Here is a 24,980-nt window from a genome sequence, read left to right as displayed (position 1 = left end):
CCGCGGGGCGGTCCCACCGCGGGAGGGGAGAGAGAAGCCGAGCGGTCGGCCGCGGCCGCGCGCACGGGGCGTGGCCCCCCCAAGCCGCTGGGCAAGATGGTCAGCTCCGGAGGCGGGGCTTCCAGCGCACGCCAGGCGGAAGGAGTTCGCTCCGCGACCTGGGCGGGTGGGGCGGAGGCGCTCGGCGCTGGACGGCGAGCGGCGGAACCGCGGAGCTGCGGCGCTGTGGGCGCTCCCCGAGGGTCCCGGGAGGACCGCCTGGACCCCTGCGGGCCCAGAAAGGCCGTTCCCCGCCTTGGCCACACACCTCCTCCTCCTGCCCAGACCGAGACTAGCGCCGGCACCATGTCGGCCTACCCCAAGAGCTACAACCCGTTCGACGACGATGCGGAGGATGAGGGCGCCCGGCCGACCCCGTGGAAGGACGACCGCGACGTCGCCGACGGGCCCTGCACGCCCGCGGACAGGCAGCAGTATCTGCGGCAGGAGGTGATGCGCGTGGCCCAGGCCACAGCCGCCAGCACCGAGAGGTCCCTGTCCCTCATGTACGAGTCCGAGAAGGTCGGCGTCGCGTCTTCCGAGGTGAGTCTGCAGCAGAACAGGGCGGCCCGGCCGGTCTGAATTGTCACACGCGCTCAAGGAACTTTAGTCGTACCAAGAGGTGGGTACCTTGAATACTCCAAAGAGGCAGTTTGCCCCCAGTAATCTTTCTTAGTTACAGCAGAGCTCGGGCTAGAGAGATTGAGCGTCAGGTTCTTTCATATAATTGCCTGCGCAGTATTCCAGATCCAGGGGTTTCACCATTCCTCCTCGAGTGACCCAGAGTGGGTGCTGCTGTGGAGAGCGTCGGAGCAGATGAGCCTTAGGTCCTCCCCTAGCGCTGACCACTGATCCGCCTCACCCGCAGAGGTGATGAGGTCTGTGGGCAGCTGCTCAATAAGCCGTAGCGCAAGCGTGATCGAGGCTAGGGCCTTACATTTACTTAACCAAATCCAAAGGGAGATGTCCCAGACAGTGTGTGATCTGTGACTATCCATTTCTCCACTTCACCTTTGTCAGTTCGTCTTTCCACCCTGGGAGATTTCAGGGACCCTGAGTGAGAATGGTTCTTTCTTAGGCACCACATTTTTTCCTCAGCCTACTAATGAAATGGTTTGGTATGGGCATTTTTATTTAAGTTCTTAAAATTGTAATAGTAGGTTATCGAACGGTAATCTACAGCATTTGTAGCTTTGAAACTTAGTGGAAGTTGAAGTGTTGTTTTCTTCCATGGGCCTCTTTGTAACTCTTATCTCTGGCAGAGTTCATTCTGACCTGATCACTTCCAGTCTTGGGCAGTTTGAATATGTGGATTAATTTCTCAAATAGTCACCTCAGTCATTTTCCCCATTGCCACTTTCTTGGCTATTTTCCTTCTGCACCTCTCCTGTTACAGTATCCCTCATTGGCCCATTTTCCTGTCTTTGGCTTCCTTAAGGAAGTTTAGCTGTAGTTCTTAGAGCTCATATCTACTGGATTCCTGAATGGCAAGTGTTGATTAAGGTTTGGGAGGATTGCCTAAGATCTTAGGGGAAGTAAGTAGTAGAGGAGTTACTTGAGGAGTCCCAGGTCCAAGGAAGCCAAGTAAGAACTGTTTGAAGGAAAAAAAAAAAAGAAGAAGAAGAAGAAGAAGAACTGTTTGAAGGGGCATCTCTGGAAACAGAACAGGGACGCCTCTGAGTGGCTCAGGGGTTGAGCGTCTGCCTTCGGCTCAGGGTGTGATCCTGGGATTGAGTCCCACATCGGGCTCCCCACAGGGAGCCTGCTTCTCCCTCTGCCTGTGTCTTTGCCTCTTTCTCTTTCTCTTTCCCTGTTTCTCTCATGAATAAATAAATAAAATCATAGAAAAAGAAACAACAAATGAAATGGGAAATCAGAATGATACAAAGTAGGGTGTCATGGCCTAGGATAAACTCAAATCTGGCTTTTAAGGCTAAGATTTAGACAGGAGTGAGGAGAAGGGAAAGGAAGAAAGGTAAGAAGGTTGTTCATAGGGCAGAGAGGAGCAGTGCAAAGACACTGGCCCACCACCAGAGTTCCTGGGCTCCAGTGGGGAAGTGATGCACAGGATATGTTCAAAGAAGGGACACAGGAGGCAGTTTAGGAGGCTTTCGTGGTCAGGGGAAAGTCTGTCCCTCAGAGGGAAGGAGAGTCAAAAAAATAATAAAAGTGAGTGGTTTCACATGGATTGTGGTGACAACTTCCCTCCCCCTACGTTGCACCCAGAGGCCCTTCTCTCTGTTCAAGGGGCACGATGAGAACACCGGTGGAGCAGCAGCTCAGGCCTGGGAGGCTTGGACTGGGCCAAGTTGGTGTTGCTCTGAGAAGTACGGTATAATCATGACTAGGCAGGTGACAGGCACTGTCATAAGTATGGTGACACTGAATTTTTCCGGGATTGAGTCAGTTCCCAATCATCAGAGGCCCCATGAGGCTGGGATGGTCAGCACCCCCTCCCCACCCCACTCTGTACTCTCCAGACTACCTTTGTTTTTGTTTTTTTTTTAAGATTTTATTTATTTATTCATGAGAGACACAGAGAGAGAGAGAGGCAGAGACACAGGCAGAGGGAAAAGCAGGCTCCATGCAGGGAGCCCGATGTGGGACTCAATCCCGGGTCTCCAGGATCAGGTCCTGGGCTGAAGGTGGCGCTAAACCACTGAGCCACCCGGTTGCCCCTCCAGAGTATCTTTGAATCAGTCTTTGATTCCAGTCAGAATGGGGGTGGGAACGGGGCTGGGGTTGCTGAGCTCTTCCTGACACTCAGTGTACAGTGTGGCTCCCATCAGACCCAAGTCACCTGCTAACCTCCCAGCGTAGAAACCTGGCACTGAGCTGTGTGAAAACATGATAGGTACTTATAGAAGGTTAGGCAAGTACAAATATTAGATTGGGAAGATATCATCCAGTCCCAGCTTGGCAGAAGTAGGAAAATTACTTAAGTCATTTCTGATGAAGGAGAGCTGTCTTCCTCCCAGGAAACCTGACCAGGTTTATTTTTCGTGGAGTCTAGCCACCGGTCCTGACGGCCAGGGGACAGAATTAGGGCACAGCCTGGTAAGCACAGTCCGGAACATGGAGAGACTTGCAGGCCACTCAGCTCTTCCAAGTGTAATTTATTCATTCTGTCTCTTACCTGAGGTTTAGCTTTGGTGAAGAACTATCGAATCACATAGTTCTAAATGTGATACATACAGGAGAGGGGCACCTGCGTGCCTCAGTCGTTGAGGATCTGCCTCTGGCTCAGATCAGGATCCCGGGATCGAGTCCCACTTGGGTTCCCTGTGAGAAGCCTGCTTCTCCTTCTGTCTATGACTACCTCTCTCTGTGTGTGTCTCATGAATAAATAAAATTTTAAAAAAAGAAAGAAAGAAAAACATACAGGAGAGTCTGAAGTTTCCTCTCATCCCTTTGCTCCTGCACCAGCCAGTTATGATCAGTTCCTTCAGTGGCCAGTGGAGGTAATTCTATGGATAGCTATAGTCCTTTCCTTTTTCTTTCTTTCTTTCTTTCTTTCTTTCTTTCTTTCTTTCTTTTTTTTTTTTTAAGATTTTATTTATTCATGGGAGATACAGAGAGAAAGAGAGGCAGAGACGCAGGCTCCATGTAGAGAGCTTGATGTGGGACTTGATCCCGGGTCTCCAGAATCACGCCCTGGGCCAAAGACAAGCACTAAACCACTGAGCCACCCGGGCTGCCCCCCGCCCTTTTTCTAATCTTAAATTGAGCAGACATGTTCTATGTATTCTAGTTTGTACATTTTTTAATAGGATCGGAGTTTATTCCTTAGTAATATATAATAACATGCTACTCTTGTCGTTATTTTTATGACTATGTCATATTCCATTGAATGGATGACTTGTCTGTATGTAGCAAGTCTCTTAATGATAGGCATTTGGGTTGTTTGCACCTTTGGGCAAGCCTATGGAGACACGCCTGCCCAGATTGTTCCTTGTCCCCTCTGGCAGCTGAGCATGCTCCTGTATAGTTTTTGTGAAGCCTGGGATCTCATTTCAGGAGAGTCCAGCAATAAATGTTAGACCAGGGCCTGAATGGCTGGCACAGTAACGTCACTGGGGCAGGCATGGTGTTTGGTAGGCCATCACACAACCATGTAGGCATAGTTGACCACCTGCCCGACTGGCAGACCTTAGTGTTTCACCTCTTCAGAGGTCAAGCATGTGGCTGAAGGTCCCCACCATAAATCACATTGTTAGCATAAACTATCTGGACTAGCCTAAGGACTCAGGTATACAAAGATATTCTTATCAGGGTAATATAAGGGCCAGGAGCCAGGCAAAGCTTTTCTTTGGAACATGCAGGGTATGCACAGCCCAGGCTTACTGAGTTAGTCCTTAGTGACCCCCAGGTCAGCCTGTACACAGGCAGTAAAGAACACCAACATCACCGCCTTTGCCCTTGGTGGTTTTTCATACAACCTAAGACTTCATTTGTTTTTGTTTTTAAGATTTTATTAATTTATTTGAGAGAGAGTGAGAGAGCATGTGCACATGAGCACAAGCAGGGAGGGGGCAGAGGGAGAAGGAGTAGCAGACTCCCTATGGAGCAGGGAGCCCAAAGCAAGGCTCCATCCCGGGACCCTGGACCTGAGCTGCTGGCAGATACTTAACCACCTGAGCCAACCAGGCACCCCTCAGTTCATGTTTTTGAATCCACTCCATACCACTGCAGTGAGACAGAGCCTCAATTTGAGCATATTTCATGCTCATGTGTCCTCTCCAGCACTTATGCGTGTGTGTTCCACTGGAACGGGAGTGACACGATGGAGAGGAGTCTCAAGTTTCTAGGTTCAACTTGACCTTCACCTCCAGATTGACCTCCGCCTACTTACTATTCAATATCTCAGTTTAATTATGAGTTCAGTACAGGAACCTTAGTACTGACATTTTTCTTCAGGTTCTCGGGGCCTGACCTGGTCAGGGAATACAACCAGGCCCAAGTGAACTTCCGAGATGTATCAACTATGAATTGGAGTTGGGATCTGGTAGTCACTGCTGTCCCCTATGACACCTGCTGGGTCCTTGCCTGGCCTCCTGCATGCTCCCTCATCTGGTGCTCATGTTCCTCTGCCTCTCTCAGTTCCCTCAGCTGTCCCCATGGCCCAGGGCTGCTGCATGCATGGGCTGTTCCCTCTGTCTGGATTCTCTTGCCCCACACCCACCCTCTGCCTCTCTAACTTCTCAGCTTTCAGTTTCCCCTTCAACTCCACCCCTTCAGGGAGCCTTCCTGTCTCCCCCTTAAGCCTGGCAAAGAGTTCCTGCAAGGGGCTTGTCCTGGCAGAGTGGCCCTCGTATATATGTGGGATAGCTTTCTTTTCTCCCTTCCCCACTCAATTCCCAGCAGTGTTGTCAACAAATGAAAAGTGAAATGAAACTTGACTGACTGAGCCTTCCACCGAGAGACTGTAAGCCCTGTTGGGGCGGAGCTCTGGGGCTGGTTAGTTCACCCCTAATCCCTGGCGCCTGGAACAGTGGCTGGCAGAGGAGTATCTTTTGGTGGATGTCTTGCAACATCTCTCCTGTGCATGTCTTCTCTCAGTGGGGATTCCCTGATGAGTTCACACTCTCACAGGGCCAGGGGACATAATCCGTCTGGCCAGAGGTTGCCTCATGTACAACAGAGTCTACCCTCACAGGGTCTTCAGTTGTTCCCCGAAGGGGAATTTAGGCACTCCCTCTCTCTGTGCTGTCACTCAACATAGTACCACTGGCCCAACCAGATCTTTTCCCTGACGGTTTTCTCCTTTTAGAGCTCAAGGTGGGGTGGGGTGGGGAGGGTGGATCCCCTGTAATGCTAACATCTGAGCTTTGCACACATGCCCTTTACACTGAAGGTCCTCTCTGGAGCTTCCTCCCCTCATAGCTGCCCTCGTCTCTCCATGACCTCCATTTTCACAGGGATCAATGACAATACGGCATGGGGGCCCCCTCTTGGGGGACAGGAGGATGCCTGAGGACTGGAGTGTTTGAGGCCTGCCTTTGTAATGACTGGTGCAGGGTCTGCCCAGCTTGTCCTTCCCGTCCTGGCACTCCTGGTATTTGCTCTGCCAAGCCCTTCTTCCTCGTTAGTCAGAACTAGGTCACAAGCACTTGGAGCCTGGTCCTTTCCTCTGCCTCAGGGTAAGGATTTCAGCAGAAATTCCTCCTCTGCTGGCCCCTGACCAGCAGATCACCTCCAGTGAATACCAGCTTCCAGCTCACAGAAACTTCCAGAGACCAGAATGGCACTCGCTCCCCTGGTCTCCTGCCTCACGGGGGACAAGCCACCCTCACAGATTTCTCTTCACTTCGATATTAACATCTAAGTCAGACATTTGGTTTCCTTACCAAGTCAGCACGGGGATGCAGACCCAAGTGTGAGAGACTGTGTCACTTGTGAACAAAAGAAAGTAAGATCTCACTGTGAATTGGGGAAGGTTTTGTCAGCTACCTGTTCTTGCTGCCACTCTCCACATGGAGGGCAGGCAGCCAAAGCAAGAGGGCAAGTGGTTGGTGAGATGAGCTACCATGAGAGACCTCGCTGCCGGGGAGGCCACGGACCTGCCTCCTGGTATGCCAGGGCCCTGGCAGCGTGTCAACTCAATAAACATGTACGTGCTGGAGAACATCATTTTGATCCTAATTAAGAGCTTTGCCTTCCTTATTCCAGAAAAGACTTCTCCTCAGAATGGACGTGAAGATGACAAACCTGAAGTGTTGGAAGAAGGAGAAACTCTAGATAAATTAGCAGCTTTGGTTTTTTTTCTTTTTCTTCTAAAAACGAGCTCTTGCAAGTTTTGACACAGTCCAGGCATTTGCAAGAATGACACAGTGCAGGAAAGGTTTTTCCTTTTGTTTAAAAAAACCTGATGGTTTCTTCAGACATGTCTCATGGGCCAGTGAAAAAACATTTAAACATTCAAAGCTGTAAAGCTCAACATTTTCTAAGTTTATTTCCAACAGGAGTTTAACAGAATTTAATAGTAAATTCAATGGATTTTTTTCTGCCCGTACATTATATTTCAAAATTTCACCTACTGTAACTATTGAGAACTCAGATTGCACGTTGTGTCCCTAAATGGTCTAAAAGCTTTCTACTGACACTTTTTAGAAGTAACAAACCCATTGTATATTTTTTTGTTTTTATCCTTCAGTTGTTTGGAGCATTTAATCAAAAATTGTTCATGATTCTGTTTTAAGATATTAAGAGAGAAGTCTGCCACAGGTAACATAACTGCTGGGATCAGATATTAACAGGGCCCAGAAAGGACCCAGAACCTAGCTTGTGAAAGAACTTGAAGTTGTGACCAGGGCCAGGTAGCTCCAGTGATCCACTGGAAATCCCATATTTGAAAAGGGGGCTATAAGAGCCATAGTCCATGGGGCAGTGTCAGGTCAAAGGCCATAAGTTTTACGGGGGGCCAAAAAAGAGGGAGAGCTGGAGGATGTGCCACCAGTCCAGGCCTGCGCTCTGACCCCCACAGGTATGCGTCATCCATCTTAACATGGTCCTGTGAGCCAGCATCATGTGGGCAGGAGGGAAAAGGAACTCGGGAGCAAGTAGGAAAGAAAGCCCATTGAGGCAGGACAAAGGAATGTGGTATCAGAAAGGATAACATTCCCCTCACAGATGGCAGTATCTGTATGTGTCCCCACCTGTGCTCACTGAGGCCTCATGACAAACCTGCTGTGGGTGGTCCCCTACAGAGGGGAACATTATAAAACGGTGTGATGCCGTCACCTCTCGTTTTCCCCAGGAGCTCGTCCGTCAGAGGGGTGTCTTAGAACGCACGGAGAAGATGGTGGACAAGATGGATCAAGATTTGAAGACCAGCCAGAAGCACATTAACAGCATTAAGAGCATGTTTGGGGGGTTTGTCAATTACTTCAAATCCAAACCAGCAGAGACGCAACCCGAACAGAATGGCACCCTTGCCTCCCAGGCTAACAGCAGGTGAGTGGATCCTCATCCATCCAGATATGAAGTAGCCGAAAGTGGGCTTTAGTGCAAATGGTTAAGACTTTGAACCCACTTCTAATGCCTTGAAGGGATCCAAGATCTTAGTAAGTTACTCACTGGAAGGGATTTGTCCTCACACATTTTGAAAAAAGAAACATTTCTCCAGCGCTCCTGGTGGTGTTCATTTGATGGACATCCAGTCTAAATAAATTAGGTCTCCAGTAAATTACTGCTCCAGTAATTGCCATTCGAAAGAATATTCATTTCAGAAAGCTGAATCAGGATAAATGTGACTCACTTCACAGTATTTTAAAAATTCTTTAAAAAGTCTTTATATCCAATATTTCCATGTCTAGTCCAGCCTGGCCATTAATTTTCATTTTAAAAGTAGATGTGAAGGGGAGGTGGTTGGGAGGTTGGGGTAACTGGGTGATGGGCACTGAGGAGGGCACTTGATGAGATGAGCACTGGGTGTTATACTATGTGTTGGCAAATTGAACTTCAATAAAAACAAATGAAAAAAATTAGACGTTATTCTCAAAAGTTTCAATTAGATAATAAAATCATACATGTGATTTTGGCAGGTAGTTAAATATCATGTGTACAAAGATAAGAGGGATGCCTAGGTGGCTCAGCGGTTGAGTGTCTCTGCCTTTGGCTCAGGGCATGGTCCCAGGGTCCCAGGATTGAGTCCCACATCAGGCTTCCTACATGGAGCCTGCTTCTCCCTCTGCCTATGTCTCTCTTTCTCTGGGTCTCTCATGAATAAATAAATAAAATCTTTAAAAAAAAACAACACAAAGATAAAAGAGTCAGGTTTCTGCTAAAATAGGTTATGTTTCAGATCTCAGACCATTGTGTCTGTTTTTTTGTTTGTTTTAACAATTTTATTTATCTGAGCAAGAAAGAGATCACAAGAGAACATGAGCAGGGGAGAGAGGGAGAAACAGGCTCCCTACTCTAGGGCTCGACCTCAGGTCTCCAGCCACCCAGACGCCCCCATTGTATCTGTTTTTTTATTGTAAACCAATATGGCCTTATTACAGAAAATGTATAGCTTACTTACCATAGCACAAAACCTCACAACTTCATTTCCTCCCTTACTCAGTGTCTTCATACCTGCAATCACAGTATTCATTTGGTTTTATAGCCTACTTCCATTTACCCCAGAGTAACGTCTGAGGTAATGTTATTCCACAGATCTCATAGCCCCATCTCTGTGTTTATCTTTTAAAGCTGGAATATGGAACGATTTTTTAAGATGAATTTTTTTTTAAGACGAATTTTTTTAAGTGCATAAGTGACATACGGTAAAGTGCACACATCTTAAGTGTGTGTTGACACTTCTACTAAATGGGTGACTGTTTACCTGTGTGGCCACCACCTAGATTAAGATATAGGGTATGGTCGGGAAAAAATGAGGAAACTATTTCCAGCCCATAGTTGTACTGGGGAGAAACAAGTACATGTTTCTCCATGTGCAGATGAAGGAACTGAGTACGTGTTTCTCCATGTGCAGATGAAGGAACTGAGAGTGTAGCAGAAAGACCAGGCAGGTGGATCTTTGGAATTTATGGAAAGGAAACTGCAATAGGGGAGCAGGCAGTTGATGGGGGCCCACAGGCTGTTTCTGTGGCTACGCTAGCCAAGGTCAAAAGGATCAATTTGTTTTGACGATCAGTCATAATCACCATCCATTCCTGATTTTCCAACTTGACCCTGATTTCAAATATCTCATTTTTCCCCAACTGGGGGAGTGTCTAGAATTGTTTGGATTTTATGTTTTTGTTGTTGTTGTTGTTTGGTTGGGTTTGCAGTTTACGAATAAGAAGGATGTTTTATGTCCTCCTTTTTGAGTTTATGTCTTATCAGAGGAAGTTTAGACATCCGTTGGCTTTGGATTAAGACATTTGCATCACATGAACTCAGTAACAGAGTCGGCCCTTCGAGAAGTGGGAAACTGATAAATTTGTGATTGGCGCTTTCCTGTATCCTACTTGCCACTTCCCTAGGGCTTCTTGGGGCTCATGCCCCACCCCTGCACCCACCCACCAACCCTGGCCATGCTATAAAAGCCTTTCGAGTCCTGGAGCTTCCAGGGCAACTTACTTTTTGGGGGGAGCGTCTTAAAAACTCAAGGCCTTCCTGGCGAAAGTATCCCAGTAGTAAAGCAGCTAGACTAACTTCAGTGTGGTGGGCCTCTAGGTGCCTGATGTCATGTGCCCCATCTAGCCTTCTGCCCAGAGATCAGCACCAGTCAGCTGGAGTGTTCTTGCCATCACTGAGTGAATGCAGGAAAGGAAAACTTTTAAATGAAGCAACACACTAGTTCAACTGCTCCCGAAAGGTACATCGAAGGGATCCCTGTGGCTTTGTAGGAGAGGCTGCTCCAGTGGCCTTGCGTGCGTCCCAAGCACCCATGCTGGATAGGCTCATGCCTGTCCTAGGAGACAAAGCCACAGGAGAGAGACCAGTCTTTGGGAAGGTATAGGGGAGGCAGATGGTCAGCAGAGAGGCAGCAGAGGCCCAGAGGAGAGGGGCTTGGCCCTGGGAACTGAGGCACCAACCTTTTTCATGGAGTCACGGTTGTATGGAAGCCTGCCGGTTGAAGGAGGGGAAGGTGGCAGGTGCACAGCAGCCACAGCACAGAAGCTGTGACACATGAAGGCAATGGCTGCTTCCGGAGTGGGAGCTCAGCGGGCTGTCGACATTGAGGCCGGCAAAAGTATCTGTAAGGCCCTAAATCCCTACCTTCACAAAAATCACTACAATGTGTAATTGCTTTGATTAAAAAAAAAAAGTTAAATCTTTGTGATCCTTTCAAAGTCTGTACTCCATAAATACAAAGATATTTTGACATAAAAGCTTTTAAAATAAGTCCACCTAATCAGACTTTTGTCAAGTCATATGTTTCCTCTGTATATCCTCATTACACAAACCCTTTGGCCTTCTCTAAGGTTTTACTTGTTTCTTGGTAAGCCATTTTTGGTCCTGCTGGCAAAGCTTCGTAAGCTGCTGCTTCCCATTTCTATTTAAAGCTCATGGAGAGAGCAGCCCCTGTAGCACAGCGGTTTAGCACCGCCTTCGGCCCGGGGTGTGATCCTCGGGATCCCGGATCGAGTCCCGCATCTGGCTCCCTTGAGTGGAGCCTGCTTCTCCCTCTTCCTGTCTCTCTGCCTCTCTCTCTCTGTGTGCCTGTCATGAATAAATAAATAAAAAATCTTAAAAAATAAAAAAATAAAGCTCATGGAGAAGTCCATTCAGATCAGAGATTTAACCACTCCCTAATTTGAAACTCTCTGACTTAACTCAAGATGTGGTTAACTCTGACCAAGAGCCACCACTCTTCCCCTTCTCTTTCTTGACCACTTCTGTCACTATCCCTAGAATTGACTCTTTTTTGCAAAGAAGCCAGATTTCTGTCATTTAAGTGTTACTACTGTGTATGTGTGAGCACAAAGGAAAAAAGCCGTCTTGGGGTGTGGGCTGGGTGGGCTCGCCTGCAAGCATCTCCAACTTACACTGACCTGGCAACAATTGGGGCTCACAGTTGTGCTCAGAGAAACCAGCTGTGTCATCTAGACTTCAGTCACTGCTTCTGAGTAATGAAATTGTCAGATTTCAGGAGGTCTGGATTGCTGGAGCACTGAAGGCCTACTGTGCCTCTAGCCTGTTGGAGTCCAGGCTTGTGCCAGTGGGGAGCCATTAAAAGACTTTAACCAGAGTGGGGCTCCTGGGTAGCTCAGACATTTCTTGAGCCTCTGACTCTTGGTTTTTGGCTCAGGTCATGATCTCATGGGCTATGGGATCTGCTCCTGCATCAGGCTCCACATTCAGTAGGGCATCTGCTTGAGGATTCTCTTACTCTTCTCCTCCCCTCACTTGTACTCATGCATGTGCACATTCATTCTTTGTCTCTCTCTAAAATAAACATTCAAAAAATAAAGAAGTAAATAAAGACTGTAATGGGAGAGGTTCATGCAGGGTATGTTAGAAAGATGCCTGGAAGCTTTAGGTAAGAATTGGAAAGGCAGGGGCTCATCCATGTAAGGATAAAGAGGTGAGGCAGAATGAGGGGCTGGATTTTGGGGATCTGTGGGAAGACTGAGAGGACATTTGCATAGCTTGCTTGGAGTGGAGCTGCAGAGAGAGGGCATAAATGGGAAATGATTGGTTTCCAGCTTGGCTGCTGATGAAGTGGTCAGCAAGGTGGAGAAGAGCAGATTGCGCAGGAGGCCCAGCTTCAGGGGACAGGGAGCCCTTGCCATGCCTGCAGGGATTCATGGAGTGTGAACTAAGGATCTCTGAGTTACCTAGAGAAGTCCCTGTCTCTAGGAGGAATGGACAGACTAAGCTTTGCATGCCCAGAAGCAAAATCAAAGGTATTTTGTAGGGAGGGACTTAGGTAACAAGAAAAACAAATTTTTTAATGACATTTAAAAAATGAAACTAGTAATAATTGAGTACAATTTTTTATAACTAGGTCTACTAATAAGAAGAATAAAATTTTTACCAGAGGTTCACAGTGTTCCCTATCATCCAGTCAATTGCCAGTGGTCACCTGTAGAGGCTGCTCTCTGCTTGTGGCTGTACAAAATCAGTTGGTGGGCTGGATTTGGCCGATGGGTCATGGTTTACTGACCCCTAGTCTAAAGTATCCATTTGGTCCTTTCACATCCTTCTCTTCTCCTTGGTCCTGGTATTCTCATTTTCCTGAAAAAGGGCCACCTAACCAGATGCTGCTCTTCTAAAGCAGGTGTCTCAGATGTTTACTGTGCTGCAGGTGGGACTCCCAGGAGCTGTCGATGAATATTCCTGCTTTGGTCAAAGGACACATTGCTTAAAAGACCACGCTGTCATAGGTATTTTCTCTTTCTAACTTTTCTCTTTTCTCAACTTTCATCCGAAGATTGAAAGAAGCCATAAGTACCAGTAAAGCACAGGAGGCACAATACCAGGCCAGCCACCCAAACCTCAGGAAGCTGAATGACTCAGGTCAGTGGGGACCTGTGCGTGACCACACTTGGATTCTGTAGAGGAGACTCCGGATTTGGTGTTGGCCCTAGGATGGATGGGGGGGCAGCAGGGACTCCAGCTGCTGTCATGGGTAAAGGATGTTACGGACCTAGTGTCACTCCCCGGGAGCTGGAAGTGTGTGTTACAGAATGATTCATCCCTCACCCCGTGGAGGGTGGAATAAAAAATTGGCCTGTGTTTCATTGAAAATTCCTGCCCCCTGTAGGTCTGAACTTTTGCAGCAGTGAAAAGACAACTGCAGGAAAACCTCTGTGGGAACGGGAATAGCCTCCCCAAAATGACCATGTCCTAATCCCCAGACCCAGTGAATATATTGGTTGCTAATCAGCCGAGCTTGAGATGGGGAAATTATCCTGAGTTAACCAGCCAAGTAATCACAAAGGCCCCTTTATTGGGCAGCCTGGGTGGCTCAGCAGTTTAGCATCGCCTTCAGCACAGGGCGTGATCTTGGAGACTCGGGATTGAGTCCCACATGAGGCTCCCTGCGTGGAGCCTGCTTCTGCCTCTGCCTTTCTCTCTCTCTCTCTCTGTGTCTCTCATGAATAAATAAATAAAATATTTTTTTTAAAAAAAGGCCCCTTTATAAGTAAAGAGGGAGGCAGAGGAAAGGTGGTCAAAAATTGGAAGATGCTCCACTGCTGGCTTGGAAAATGCAAGCAGGGACCACCTACAGAGGAATGCTGGAAAAGGCTAGGAATCAGATTGTCCCCAAAAGCGAAGAACACGGCCCTGTTGACATCTCCACTGTAGCCTGGTGCAACCCATCCTGGACTCCTGAGCCCTGAAACAGAAGGATAAGGCTGTGGTAACTGCTACACAGCAGTGGGGGACTCATGTAGCCCGGAAGTACGAGTGGCCAGAGAAGCAGCAGCATGAACAAGGTGTGCAAGGTCAATCATGTGTGATGTCCTGTCATCCTCTTGTTACCAAATTATAGGCCCAGAAACACCTCTTATCTGGAAAGGAATTTAGGCCTCCTGGAAATCCCCACAGACCCCTAGAAGGCCAGGCACGTTCGACGGTGCCAGAAACCGAATGCTTCCTGCACTTCCTTTGAGGAAGGCAGGATGCACCCTGGATGCTCGGGGACCTGCCGCTCTCGTTGCCACAGCTAAGGAGAGGCCTGATGGAGGAAGAGCCAGGGGTCAGGAAAGGTGGAGATCCCCGAAGTTCAGTCTGGAAAGGCAAAAGCCATGGGAGGAAATGACAGAAGACTAAAATATGTAGGGCCCACAGAGAGTCCGAGCTAAGCACAGCCTAAAAAAGTAGAGGAAGAGGCCTGTTCCACCCAAAAGACACAATTTTAAGGAATCAAAGGGAGTTTTAATTTGCACAGCATGTCAACTGAAAAATTGATGCTGTGTGTGTGGAATGGCTTCAGCAGGTTGTACTGGGGAAAATACACCACGTCTGGAAAGAGACATTCCTCCAAAAGATAGAAACCAGGATAACAGGGCTTTTTTGGGTGTGTTGAGAAACTGCGGCCCCAGGAAGATTTGGGGTAAATGTGCATTATTTAGCATTTCTTCTTTCCTTGCTTGTTGTATCTGAAGCAAAAAGACACAGAAGTACATTTCCAGAAGGAGAGAAAGTCATCTGCAATTCCGTGTCCACAACGTAGCTATTTTGTTTTTTTGTTTTTTTTTTTAAGATTTTATGTATTCATGAGATAGGCAGAGACACAAGCAGAGGGAGAAGCAGGCTCCATGCAAGGAGCCTGACGCGGGACACAATCCTGGGTCTCCAGGATCAGACCCTGGGCTGAAGGCAGCACTAAACTGCTGAGCCACCTGGGCTGCCCGCTATTTTGATTTTTAACCCTGGCCCTGTAGACTCTGTCCACAACCCCATGTAGCTGTGCCTTGTTGTAGGTTCACTGCCGTATGGTCAGCGTATGAGTCTCTGTTCCCTCAGCTCATGTCCAGGGGCTGGCCAGCTGACCCGTAGGCAGAGGGTGTTTGATCTCCCCTCCCTCCCTCCCCCCAGAAGCCTGCCCAGGTGCCTCCCTCCCACACATCATCCATCCTCGGATGGCCTTCTAACTAACTGCCTCATTTCCCACCTCCCCGCCCCCCCAGCCCCATTTTCCAGATTAAGATTAATTTTGTAGGGATCCCTGGGTGGCGCAGTGGTTTGGCGCCTGCCTTGGGCCCAGGGCGCGATCCTGGAGACCCGGGATCGAATCCCACGTCGGGCTCCCGGTGTATGGAGCCTGCTTCTCCCTCTGCCTGTGTCTCTGCCTCTCTCTCTCTCTCTCTCTGTGTGACTATCATAAATAAATAAAAATTAAAAAAAAAAAGATTAATTTTGTGAAGCAGCATTCAAGAGACATGAGTTAACCACCTCCTGGTGTTTCTTTCCAAACTCAGACTCTTTCTCTGGAGGCACCGGTTCTGCCACGAGTACCGAGGCTTACCCGAAGAACCCCCACCTTCGAGCCTATCACCAGAAGATCGACAGTAATTTAGGTAAGACTGAAGCTACACCAGCCTCCGCAGGTCACTTACTCAGGACACTTGTCTTCCAGACAGCTCGTGCCGGGCCCAGCCAGGACACCAGTAGCCAGCAGTTTCTTGGGATCAAAATGTGGTGTCTGCCCCTCCCTTCCCATGTGTCAAATCCAATATGACCATGCCCGTCTCCCCCTTCTCTCTGGATTTTATCCACTTCCGTCCATCCCTACCTCTCATCTGGGCTGTGACAGCAGCAGGGACCAGGAGTCCCCGAGGGGCTGCACAGTGCCACAGTGAGAGCCCCCTTCATCATTGTCTGTCAGTGGGGCACAGAACCAGAACCTGCCTCTGAGGATTGGGGAGAGGGTTAGATAAGCAGCCCCATACATGCCACAGGGAACCACCTGACCCAGTAGGAGCTGGCCGTCACAAGGCCACTGCAGCAGACACAAGGGATTCCAGGTCCCTTACTGGCCCCCGGCCCCACCTGCCTCTCCACCCCTCCTAGTCCCATCACTTGTGGCTCCGAGTGCTTTCCCGCCTCTGCCTATGTCTGCCCAGAGTGTCCTTCCTCTCCACTGCTTAAAGGCTGGCTCCTCACGCTGCAGGCCTGGCTTTACACACTGCACCGTGTTGTAGTCCTGTACCTGCTGGACTGACCACAGGTGTCTTCTGACCACACTGTAAATTCCAGGGAACACAGGACTATTTCTGTGTTGTCAGCGCTATACCCTGGCCTAGTAGGCCAGCGCTCTATGATTAATTTTTGAACAGTGGAAGAGAAGCCAGTTACTTGAAGTTCGAGTGGAGGAGTGCGTGTGGGCAGTAGGAGCAGGTTCCTGAGCGGTTTCCATGAGTTCATTCTAGGTGGCGTCTCGGACGTGCTGCCTCTGACCTCCACCCCTCGAACAGGAACCTCCCCCATGGTTACCTAGGTCCCTGTCAGTGTCTCACTCCTGTTGGGAGATGGCAAAGTGGTTGAGACCCAAAGTAAAATTTTGCCCTGCCCTAAAGGTATGTAGCTGGAGACAACACTGAGGCCCATGACGATGCACTCTGAGCGTCTGGGCGCAAGCTGCCGCCTCCTCTCCCATGCAGGAGGGACACTGAGGGCCCCTTCCCTGGGTTACCCAGACCAGTGGCCATTCCAGCAGCCCTCAGGGGTTAGCATGACAGCACATGAGGCACGTCCATATTCTCTAACAACATTTAGCTTTTGTTTCTGAGTACGTAGATTTATTATAGAAAATTATGAAGTTAGGTAAATGCTATGAGGAAATAAACACCTAGAATCCTATTATCCAGCAATGGCCACTGATTTGGTGTCATTCCTTCTGTTTTGCGCATGTATCTGTGCACATGTGGACGTACAGTGTCAGGTGTACAGTGTCATTCAGTGTGTATACTTCTGTAACCTGCTTTTTTTTTTAAGATTTTATTTATTTATTTGAGAAAGAGAGCGAGCAGGGGGAGGAGCAGAGGGGGAAGGATAAGCAGACTCCCCCCCCCCACCTCCCACAGCAGGGAGCCCAATGCAGGACTCAATCCCAGGATCCCAAGATCATGACCCGAGCTAAAGGCAGATGTCCAACCAACTCCTTCCTGGCCATGAGTCAGCCAGGTGCCCTCTGTATCCTGCGTTTTTATCTATATTTGGAACACTTCCCTAAACTTCTTTTCTTAAAATTGCTTTGCAAAGCACCGCTTTAGCAGTCCCACCCCCAGCTCCTGTACACTTAGGTTATTCCCATTGTTTGCTATTGCGCAAAACCCCCTCGCACTCCTGTGAGCGGATCTTTGGTGGCATTCTATAGCCACGGTACTAGAAATGGAATTACACTGTCAGAGAAAAGAATTCTCCTTCTGAACATTAAAAGAGATCTCCATAGAAATGAAACACCTATTGGAGGGAATAGATATCAGCAGGAGTGAAAAAAGGAGCTGTCATTTGCCAACCCCACAGCTCACCACCACTGCCCTTAGTGTGCATGTCAGCACTAGATCTGCTTGGCCAGTGCCTACTGGCAGTGGGGGAGAGGGCCCATCTCCACCCCTGCACACCCAGGCAGGCTTCCACCCCAAACTCCACCTGCCCTTTGTCTTCAGAGCCCAGGGAAGCCCCAGGCAGCCACTCTTTTATTGGGTCCTCTGGACTCTGCCCTTCAGAGCCAAAGGCCTACAACAGAAGAGGCATCTGCTGGGGTATGACCACTCCAGAGACACCTACAAAGGGACTTGAAAGGCTCCCCACTGAAGGTTTCCCTATTCAAATGGTGTCACTGGTGCCAGCTGGAAAGAGAGGGAGGAAGGAGACCTAGGGAAGGGTGTAGAGTTCAGGGAGTTGAGGTGGGGAGAAGAGGTAAGGACAGCCATCCCTGGAGGCTAAGGCAGTGTGGTTGGCATGGTATTTACGGTCCGGGCAGGCCGGTCCCAGCAGGATGCAGTGTGGCATGCTAAGAAGGGCTGAGGTGGCACTCTGGGGCCATTGGGCCCGCTGACACAGGCTGTGCCTGGCTGCCCTTCACAGGTCTGTTCCTTCCTTCTTACCAGCCCCTGCTTTTATCTGAGGGACTAGTGCAAGTCTCCCTCAGGCCACAGCTCTCCTGTCTGGTAGCTTTACTTTATCAAACCTTTTTTTTTTTTTTTTTTAAGGATCTACTTGAGGGAGAGCACATGAGTAGAGGGAGGGGCAGAGGGAGAAGGAGAAGCAGACTCCCCACTGAGCAGGGAGCCCGATGTGGGGCTGGATTCCAGGACCCTGGGATCATGACCTGAGCCGAAGGCAGACACTTAGGCAACTGAGCCACCTTGGCGCCCATCACACTTTTTTTTTTTTTTTAATCTCAGTATATCCGGACACCTGGGTGGCTTAACGGTTGAGCATCTGCCTTTGGCTCAGGACATGATCGGATCGAGTCCCACATCGGGCTGCCTGCATGGAGCCTGCTTCTCCCTCTGCCTGTGTCTCTGCCTCTCCCTCTCTCTCTATCTCTCTCTCTATTTCTCTCTGTGTGTCTCTCATGAATAAATAAATAAAACCTTTAAAAAAATAAATAAGTAGGGCAGCCCCAGTGGCGCAGCGGTTTAGCGCCGCCTGCAGCCTGGGGTGTGATCCTGGAGACCTGGGATCGAGTCCCACGTTGGGCTTCCTGTATGGAGCCTGCTTCTCCCTCTGCCTGTGTCTCTGTCCCCCACCCCTCTCTCTCTATGAATAAATAAAATCTTTAAAATATAAATCAATCAATCAATCAATCAATCAATCTTAGTATACCTATAGCTTGTCCTTTGCTGTCCCAAGTGCCAGCACACTCCATGAGGCCTGGGGTGACCTCACAGATTTTACTCTCCATGGAATGCAAGGTCAGGGGTTTTAATAAATTCAAGAAGCATAGAGCTGAAGACAATTTTTAAAAAACAGACTTGATTCTGCTTACATTTGTGGTGTTAGTGCCAAGTATTTGTGTATTCTGACCTTTCTTAATGTTTTATCTTTAATTCACAAGGTTTATGAAGCACCTCCCCTTCTCTCTTCTCTCTGGCTTTTTCTTGGCCTGCTGCACCTAGTAAGAGGGCAGAAGGCAGCTGTGGGCATGCACCCCACTCCCACTGCGTACAAGTACATACATAGGTACACATACACACACGTGTGCGCGCACGCACTGTCATGAAGCCTGAGAACTGACCGAATCAGTTAAGTCAAGACTCACCTCTGCAGTTGGCTCAGCCCAATGAGGGGACCCCAGAGTGCCTGCAGCATGTCTCTTCCCTCCATTGACTCTGGTTCTCTTTATGTCACCTCTGCTTGGTACTCCCTCCACATACTCTAAGACCAATCATGTCCTTACAGGTGTTATTCTTCTTTAAAAATGGATGTGATCATTGACTTTTAACACTTTTTGAAACAAAGGGAAAATACTTATTACAAAGAGTGGGAAAGCCAACCGAGGGAACTAGAATGAGCTTGGAAGGGACCTGGCACCAGAGTAGCTAGTTGTGGCAGGGCTGCTCCCCAGTGGCCTTCCTCTCAAAGGCAGTCTCCCTCAGCTGTGATCTGGGAGCACGGATCAGAAGAGGGCCCGGATTTTGAACTCAGACCCAGTGGGACTGACCTGGGTTTCTCCCCAGCCCGCACTTGTCCTGCACGGAAGTGGAACTCTCATCCCTCATGTTTGAACTTGAATATCAGCAGGAATGATGTAACCTATCGCTAGGGCTGAAACTTTGCCAAAAGTCTGTGCCCCACTGTCCCCTGGGGCTTGCCCCAGAGGGCATTACTAAAGGGACCCAGCACCTTTAGCCCTTAGTTCCTTTTGACATGGGGACCCTGGACTACAGGCATCTCCATACCCAGCTAGCCACCAAGTGGGCAAAGGAAATGGTGCCAGCCAGATTCAGGTGTGTCATATCCCAGGACATTCGCAGCATTGTTGTGTGCATGGATCTGAGAAGTGGTAGCAATGAATGAATTGATGTAGGAAAATGTGAATTATCATAACATAGGTGACAGGATCTCACAGCATTTGGGTCGAGTGGAACCATCTGTAGTTCATGTATTTTCTGGGAGAGGGCCCCGGGTGGCAAGGTAGGGACAAAGCACCTATTTCTCATGCCACCTGCAGAGTGGAAGAGGGGGTGGGATGTGGCCTTCTCCAAGGTGGGAGCTTGGGGCAGGAGGAACCAGGTGCAGGGGCTTCCAGGTCTGTCTCCCAGATGTGTTTCCAAATAGGTATTCTCATACTTGTTACTCTGAATCTGTGCTTGATCCAGCTTTAGGGGGCTGGAGATGGAAGAAAACTGAGCACTGTTGAGTTCTACCCACTGACATGAGGTTTTTGCTCCTGAAGAGCAAGGCAGCAGGTCTGGCTGTTGGTTACCTGCATACTTCTTCCGGATACTCACTGTGGGGTCTGGGAAGGGAGTGTGTTTTCCAAGCCTCTCCGTACTTCTCTCTTTCTCAGGTACTAACTGATCTTGCAATGTGCCTCCACCTACTAGAACGTTCAGAGGCACCCAAAACATGATGTAGATCTATATGTATTTTTTAAAGCACTAGAAGGACAAACATCATTGTATGAATAGTGATGATCCAGGGCAGACATCTAGGGGGAAAGGGGCTTTTTCATTAAGCACATATTACTTTATGTGGAGTCAGCTGGTTTGCTTTTTACTTGCACATATTTTGGAAAACGTAACCAAAGCCCTAGAGTTCTCCTTGTCTTTTGAGAAAGAGCACTCAGTGATGTGCATGTTGCGGAGCACCGGGCACGGAACAAGCAGAGGCCCCTGCTGCTGTGACTTCGCTCAGCCCTGTATGTCCTTTCCCTCTCCCACAGATGAGCTATCCGTGGGACTAGGCCGGCTGAAGGACATAGCCCTGGGGATGCAGACGGAAATTGAGGAGCAAGATGACATTCTTGACCGCCTCACAACCAAAGTGGACAAGTTAGATGTCAATATAAAAAGCACAGAAAGAAAAGTTAGGCAACTTTAAACACCGAGAAGGCTCTCCACCCCATTGTGATGAAACGAGCCAAAAGATCTCCTGTTAAACTTCCCAAAATTTAATTTCTATTGTTTTAGTGTGTAACGTAATATGTGTTTGCAAATGTTATAATTATAGAGCGAGTTGAATCCTAGGAGATGTCATGATGAGAAATGTGTATCCTACCTTTTTTAGAGCCCTCACCTCTCCATTGTCTGAACTGAATGCTTAGAGTCTTAATCTGAGCACGACAGCCTGGCCCTGAGTATTTTGGGCCTTCGATGACCTTGCTGACACCAGAAGAACAGTTGCATTTCTCACTTTAACGAGCATATGGAAAGACATGGGCAGAATTTCAATCCTGGAACCACCAATCTCTGTGGTGGTGTTTGTGAGGGTGTTCCTTCCCACTCTGTGGTGGTGTTTGTGAGGGTGTTCCTTCCCACATCTTGGCTTACCAGTCACCATTCTCCCACCCCCACCCCAACACACATACACACATTGAGCACATTGCGATTCTCTCAAACCCCAGAAAAGGATCAATGTTCAGAAATGGAAAGTGCCAGCATTTGCTATTTGGTTGACAGATGTCACCTCTTCCCTCCTGGCCTCCATCCTTGGCATGCATTTTAGTAGAAAGGGTTCAGATCAGCACCACTCACCGTGATGCCTGGAGATGCACAGGGAATTGGGTGAGCCCTGCTTCCCTGTGCACTCTCACCTCTAAGTCACTGACTGAGGTTAGGGACAGATGCACCATTGTCTCAAGGCTGCCCAGCTGGCCAGTTGGGGGCCCTCTACAGTTTGTGAGAATGGAGCATCATACAGTGCTTACTGTGTGCTCCTCCCCTCTGGGGAGCACCTGACCCAGCCTCAGGGATGGCAGTGTATTCAACGCCTGGGGTCTCCTGGCCCATCTAGGATTCCCACCCATTCCTCTTGACCTCTTGCAACATGACTTGACTCAGCTCTTGGTTCTCCGCCATCCAGTTGGAGGACTGGAGTGCCACAAATGATGCAGACTTGTCTAGAACAACTTAGCTTTAAAAATAAAAGCCTAGACATTATCATTTTAACTAGCCTAGCTTGTTCTACACAAAAACATTAATCTCATTACAGAAATCAATTTTAATTAATGCTTTTAAGTGATTCTTTCTTTGTAAAGTGACATTCATTAAAATTGATTTCTGTAATGAGATTAGCGCCTTTGTGTTGGTACCTCCAGCAGAGTAATTGAAGCCACAAGACCTTTGTCTTTTTAAAAAAGCAAATTAATTGAAATATTTTGAAGACCGTGAAAGGCGCTGATTTTAATAGGTTAGGTCAGAAAATTTAAAACAAGTGTGTTTCACCTCAACACATGGTGCTGTTTATGTGACCTTCACCACTTTGGTTCTGTAGCCTATAAAGAAAGCCCCCTGAAGGAAAAGAAATCTCTGCAGTGCTCCAACAGTGCATCCATATTTTTGTAGCAATTCATTTGTAGTAGTTCCATTCCATGCTGCATGGCATTCCTAAAAACACTTGACAGCTTCCGTCAGCAGATACAACCTTCTGTCATGTTCCAGCCAACTCATGGAATCTGATCAACGTCATTATGAATATCCCAGTATGTGAGAATACGATTAGAGGTAGTCAAATTAGGCATTTATCAGATGAGCTCATCGTGATTATTCTCTTGATAAATGGTAAAAGGAAAAGTTTTAAACACCTACCTAGCCCAAACAAAATGAGTTCGGAGGGCTTTTAGCAAAAAAGGCTGCTGACAAGCATGAAGCCAGAATGCAGAGCAGCCTGTGTGTACATTTCCACTCCTAATTGTTTCATTTTTTTTTTTCCTAACACCTTCCACGTATGTCATGATGGCTGTTTCTGTTCGTCATCATCAGGCAGAGAGATTCATGGAGATTAGTCATTATACCTCAGATGCAAGCTTATTTTTTTTTTCAAACAAATTATACATGTAAAGGCCACTGCCAAATATTCTTTTCCCCAGCCTTCCATTTGCGTAATGAGATTAGTGATTTCACTGACTTGAAGCAAAGTGGCGTGGAATATTATACCCTTTCCCTGTCTTTTGTTAGAGCATTGAAGCCAGTTGCCCCTTTTTTTCTTCCCCCTCCAAGCATATAGAAAGAAAGCACAGCCACTTTTCTAGAAATGTGTCTTCTGACACTTTACACGTGTATATTCACTCTTGTTTAGACCCTCTTACACTAAGGCCCTGACCAGGGAACTGTCTCCAAGCTACGCACTGGGAGCTCCTTTCTGCTGGGTCTTCCCCCTTGCCATCCGGCTCATGAAGGACCAGTGGTTGATTCTACCTTATAAAGCAAAGTTGCTTGCATTTTCAGAGAACAAAGAGAAACCCGGAGCTTCCAGAATCTTTGCACATGATGATTATGATCAAAAAACATTCTATCCTCTAGACTAGACACATCTATCTCATGGAGACACTCAGAGATGCATGGGCCGGAGTGAATTCTCCCTTCTTGCCAGATGGGGTCTATAAGACAGGCTTTTATTTCCACAGTTGAGCTGGAAACAAACTGTGCCTTCAAAAAGTGGCTTTTCTAACTTTAGGTTGGTTATATGTGAAGCGTGCTACTAACTTAAAAATAAGTGCATTCTCTTTCAGAGGAAACATTCTCACATCTAGTGATCTGTAACCTTACACCAGTGGAGTTAACATTGTCTTTTTTGCATTCTGAAGGAAAGGAGCCCTGAATTTAACTCAGGTGGCAAGAAAAAAAAATTCTTAAGTGTATTTTAATTTATCTTTCTCTAACTTCTGTTTGTGAATATGTAATTTTAAGGGTGCACTACACCAATTTAGTAAAAAAAAAAAAAACTCTTACACTTTGCCTATATAGGCCTTTTCTCAGAATTTGTAAGTTATCACTGTTGTTAGCATCTTCAGCTCTGATAATGAAATGTCTAGTGTACAGAATGATGAGCCAGTCATCAAAAGTGCTCGGAGCGGCAGGGGGGCATTTTGTTCAGAGTCTGTATCAGAATAGCTCTTAAGCTCCATGCCTTCAACTCAACAAGTGACCATATTCTGTAAAATAAAATGTGAAGTTTTTTAAATCAAATTCTGTCTCCTACGTAGTCATTTTCAAAGAGTGGGTGGAGGGGCTCTTCCATGTTGTGTCTTTGTATATTTGGTCCTCATTGCCCCATCAAACCCTATGAATAAGCTTCCTTCTTGAAGCCCTCTCATTTCATCTTTCAGAGTGCTCTTCCAATCTGTCTCCTATCTCCCTGACCACAGTGCAGCACTGTCTAGATAAGGGCTCAGCAAACAATAAAGGGCCAGAGAGTAAATGTTTTAGGCTCATGGGCCAATCTGTCGCAACTACTCAGCTCCTCCATCGTAGCACAAAAGCAGCCAAAGGCAATATATAAATGAGAATGATGTGTTCTAATAAAGCCTTATTTATAGACACTGAAATTTAAATTTTATATATTTTCACATGTCACAAAAATCTGATGTTTTTTTTTCAATCACTTAAAAATACAAAAACCACTTAGCTCATGAGAAGTACAAAACATGGTAGACTGCACTTGACCCATGGGCCTTGATAGTTGGCCATCCCATTTAGACTACCACAAGGTATTCCTAGGGGCAGGAGGATGAAGGATGGCTGGCCACTATATTCTGCAAGTGGATCTCCTCAGGCTTCTGGCCCATCATAGTTCACCAAGAAAGGAGAGCAGGCCAGCCTAGCCTTGGCTCCACTCTCTTGCCTCTGCCTTCACATCTGACCACAGGTGTAGAAATTGTTTCTAGATCTGAAAGCTCTAAAAAGGCACCTGGAGGGATCCCTGGGTGGCTCAGCGATTTAGCACCTGCCTTTGACCCAGGGCATGATCCTGGACTCCCGGGATCAAGTCCTACATCAGGATCCCTGCATGGAGCCTGCTTCTCCCTCAGCCTATGTCTCTGCATCTCTTTCTGTGTGTGTGTCTCTCTCATGAATAAATAAAATCTTAAAAAAAAAAAAAGG

At 47.7% G+C, this 24,980-nt stretch overlaps 1 protein-coding gene across 1 annotated transcript; it reads left to right on the top strand.

The window, feature by feature from the left end:
* Positions 1-125: 125 nt before the first annotated feature.
* Positions 126-24,065, top strand: SNAP29 (synaptosome associated protein 29). Its single transcript, XM_041728935.1, has 5 exons — positions 126-582; positions 7,796-7,992; positions 12,908-12,993; positions 15,405-15,503; positions 20,822-24,065. Exons 1-5 carry the CDS (start codon positions 346-348, stop codon positions 20,977-20,979), a joined length of 777 nt encoding a protein of 258 aa, XP_041584869.1. The 5' UTR covers positions 126-345; the 3' UTR covers positions 20,980-24,065.
* Positions 24,066-24,980: the final 915 nt, after the last annotated feature.

The sequence above is a fragment of the Vulpes lagopus genome, chromosome 14 (assembly GCF_018345385.1).
Source record: "Vulpes lagopus strain Blue_001 chromosome 14, ASM1834538v1, whole genome shotgun sequence".
NCBI classification, from domain to species: domain Eukaryota; kingdom Metazoa; phylum Chordata; class Mammalia; order Carnivora; family Canidae; genus Vulpes; species Vulpes lagopus.
Note: the sequence above shows the minus strand (reverse complement) of the source record. Positions and strands in the feature narration are given on the sequence as shown.

Bases quoted from the DNA above. Each gene is read 5' to 3' on its own strand.
- SNAP29 (XM_041728935.1), top strand. From the start codon at position 346: ATGTCGGCCTACCCCAAGAGCTACAACCCGTTCGACGACGATGCGGAG. The intron at 583-7,795 runs GTGAGTCTGCAG...CGTTTTCCCCAG, and splicing joins TCGGCGTCGCGTCTTCCGAG to GAGCTCGTCCGTCAGAGGGG. The intron at 7,993-12,907 runs GTGAGTGGATCC...TTTCATCCGAAG, and splicing joins GCCTCCCAGGCTAACAGCAG to ATTGAAAGAAGCCATAAGTA.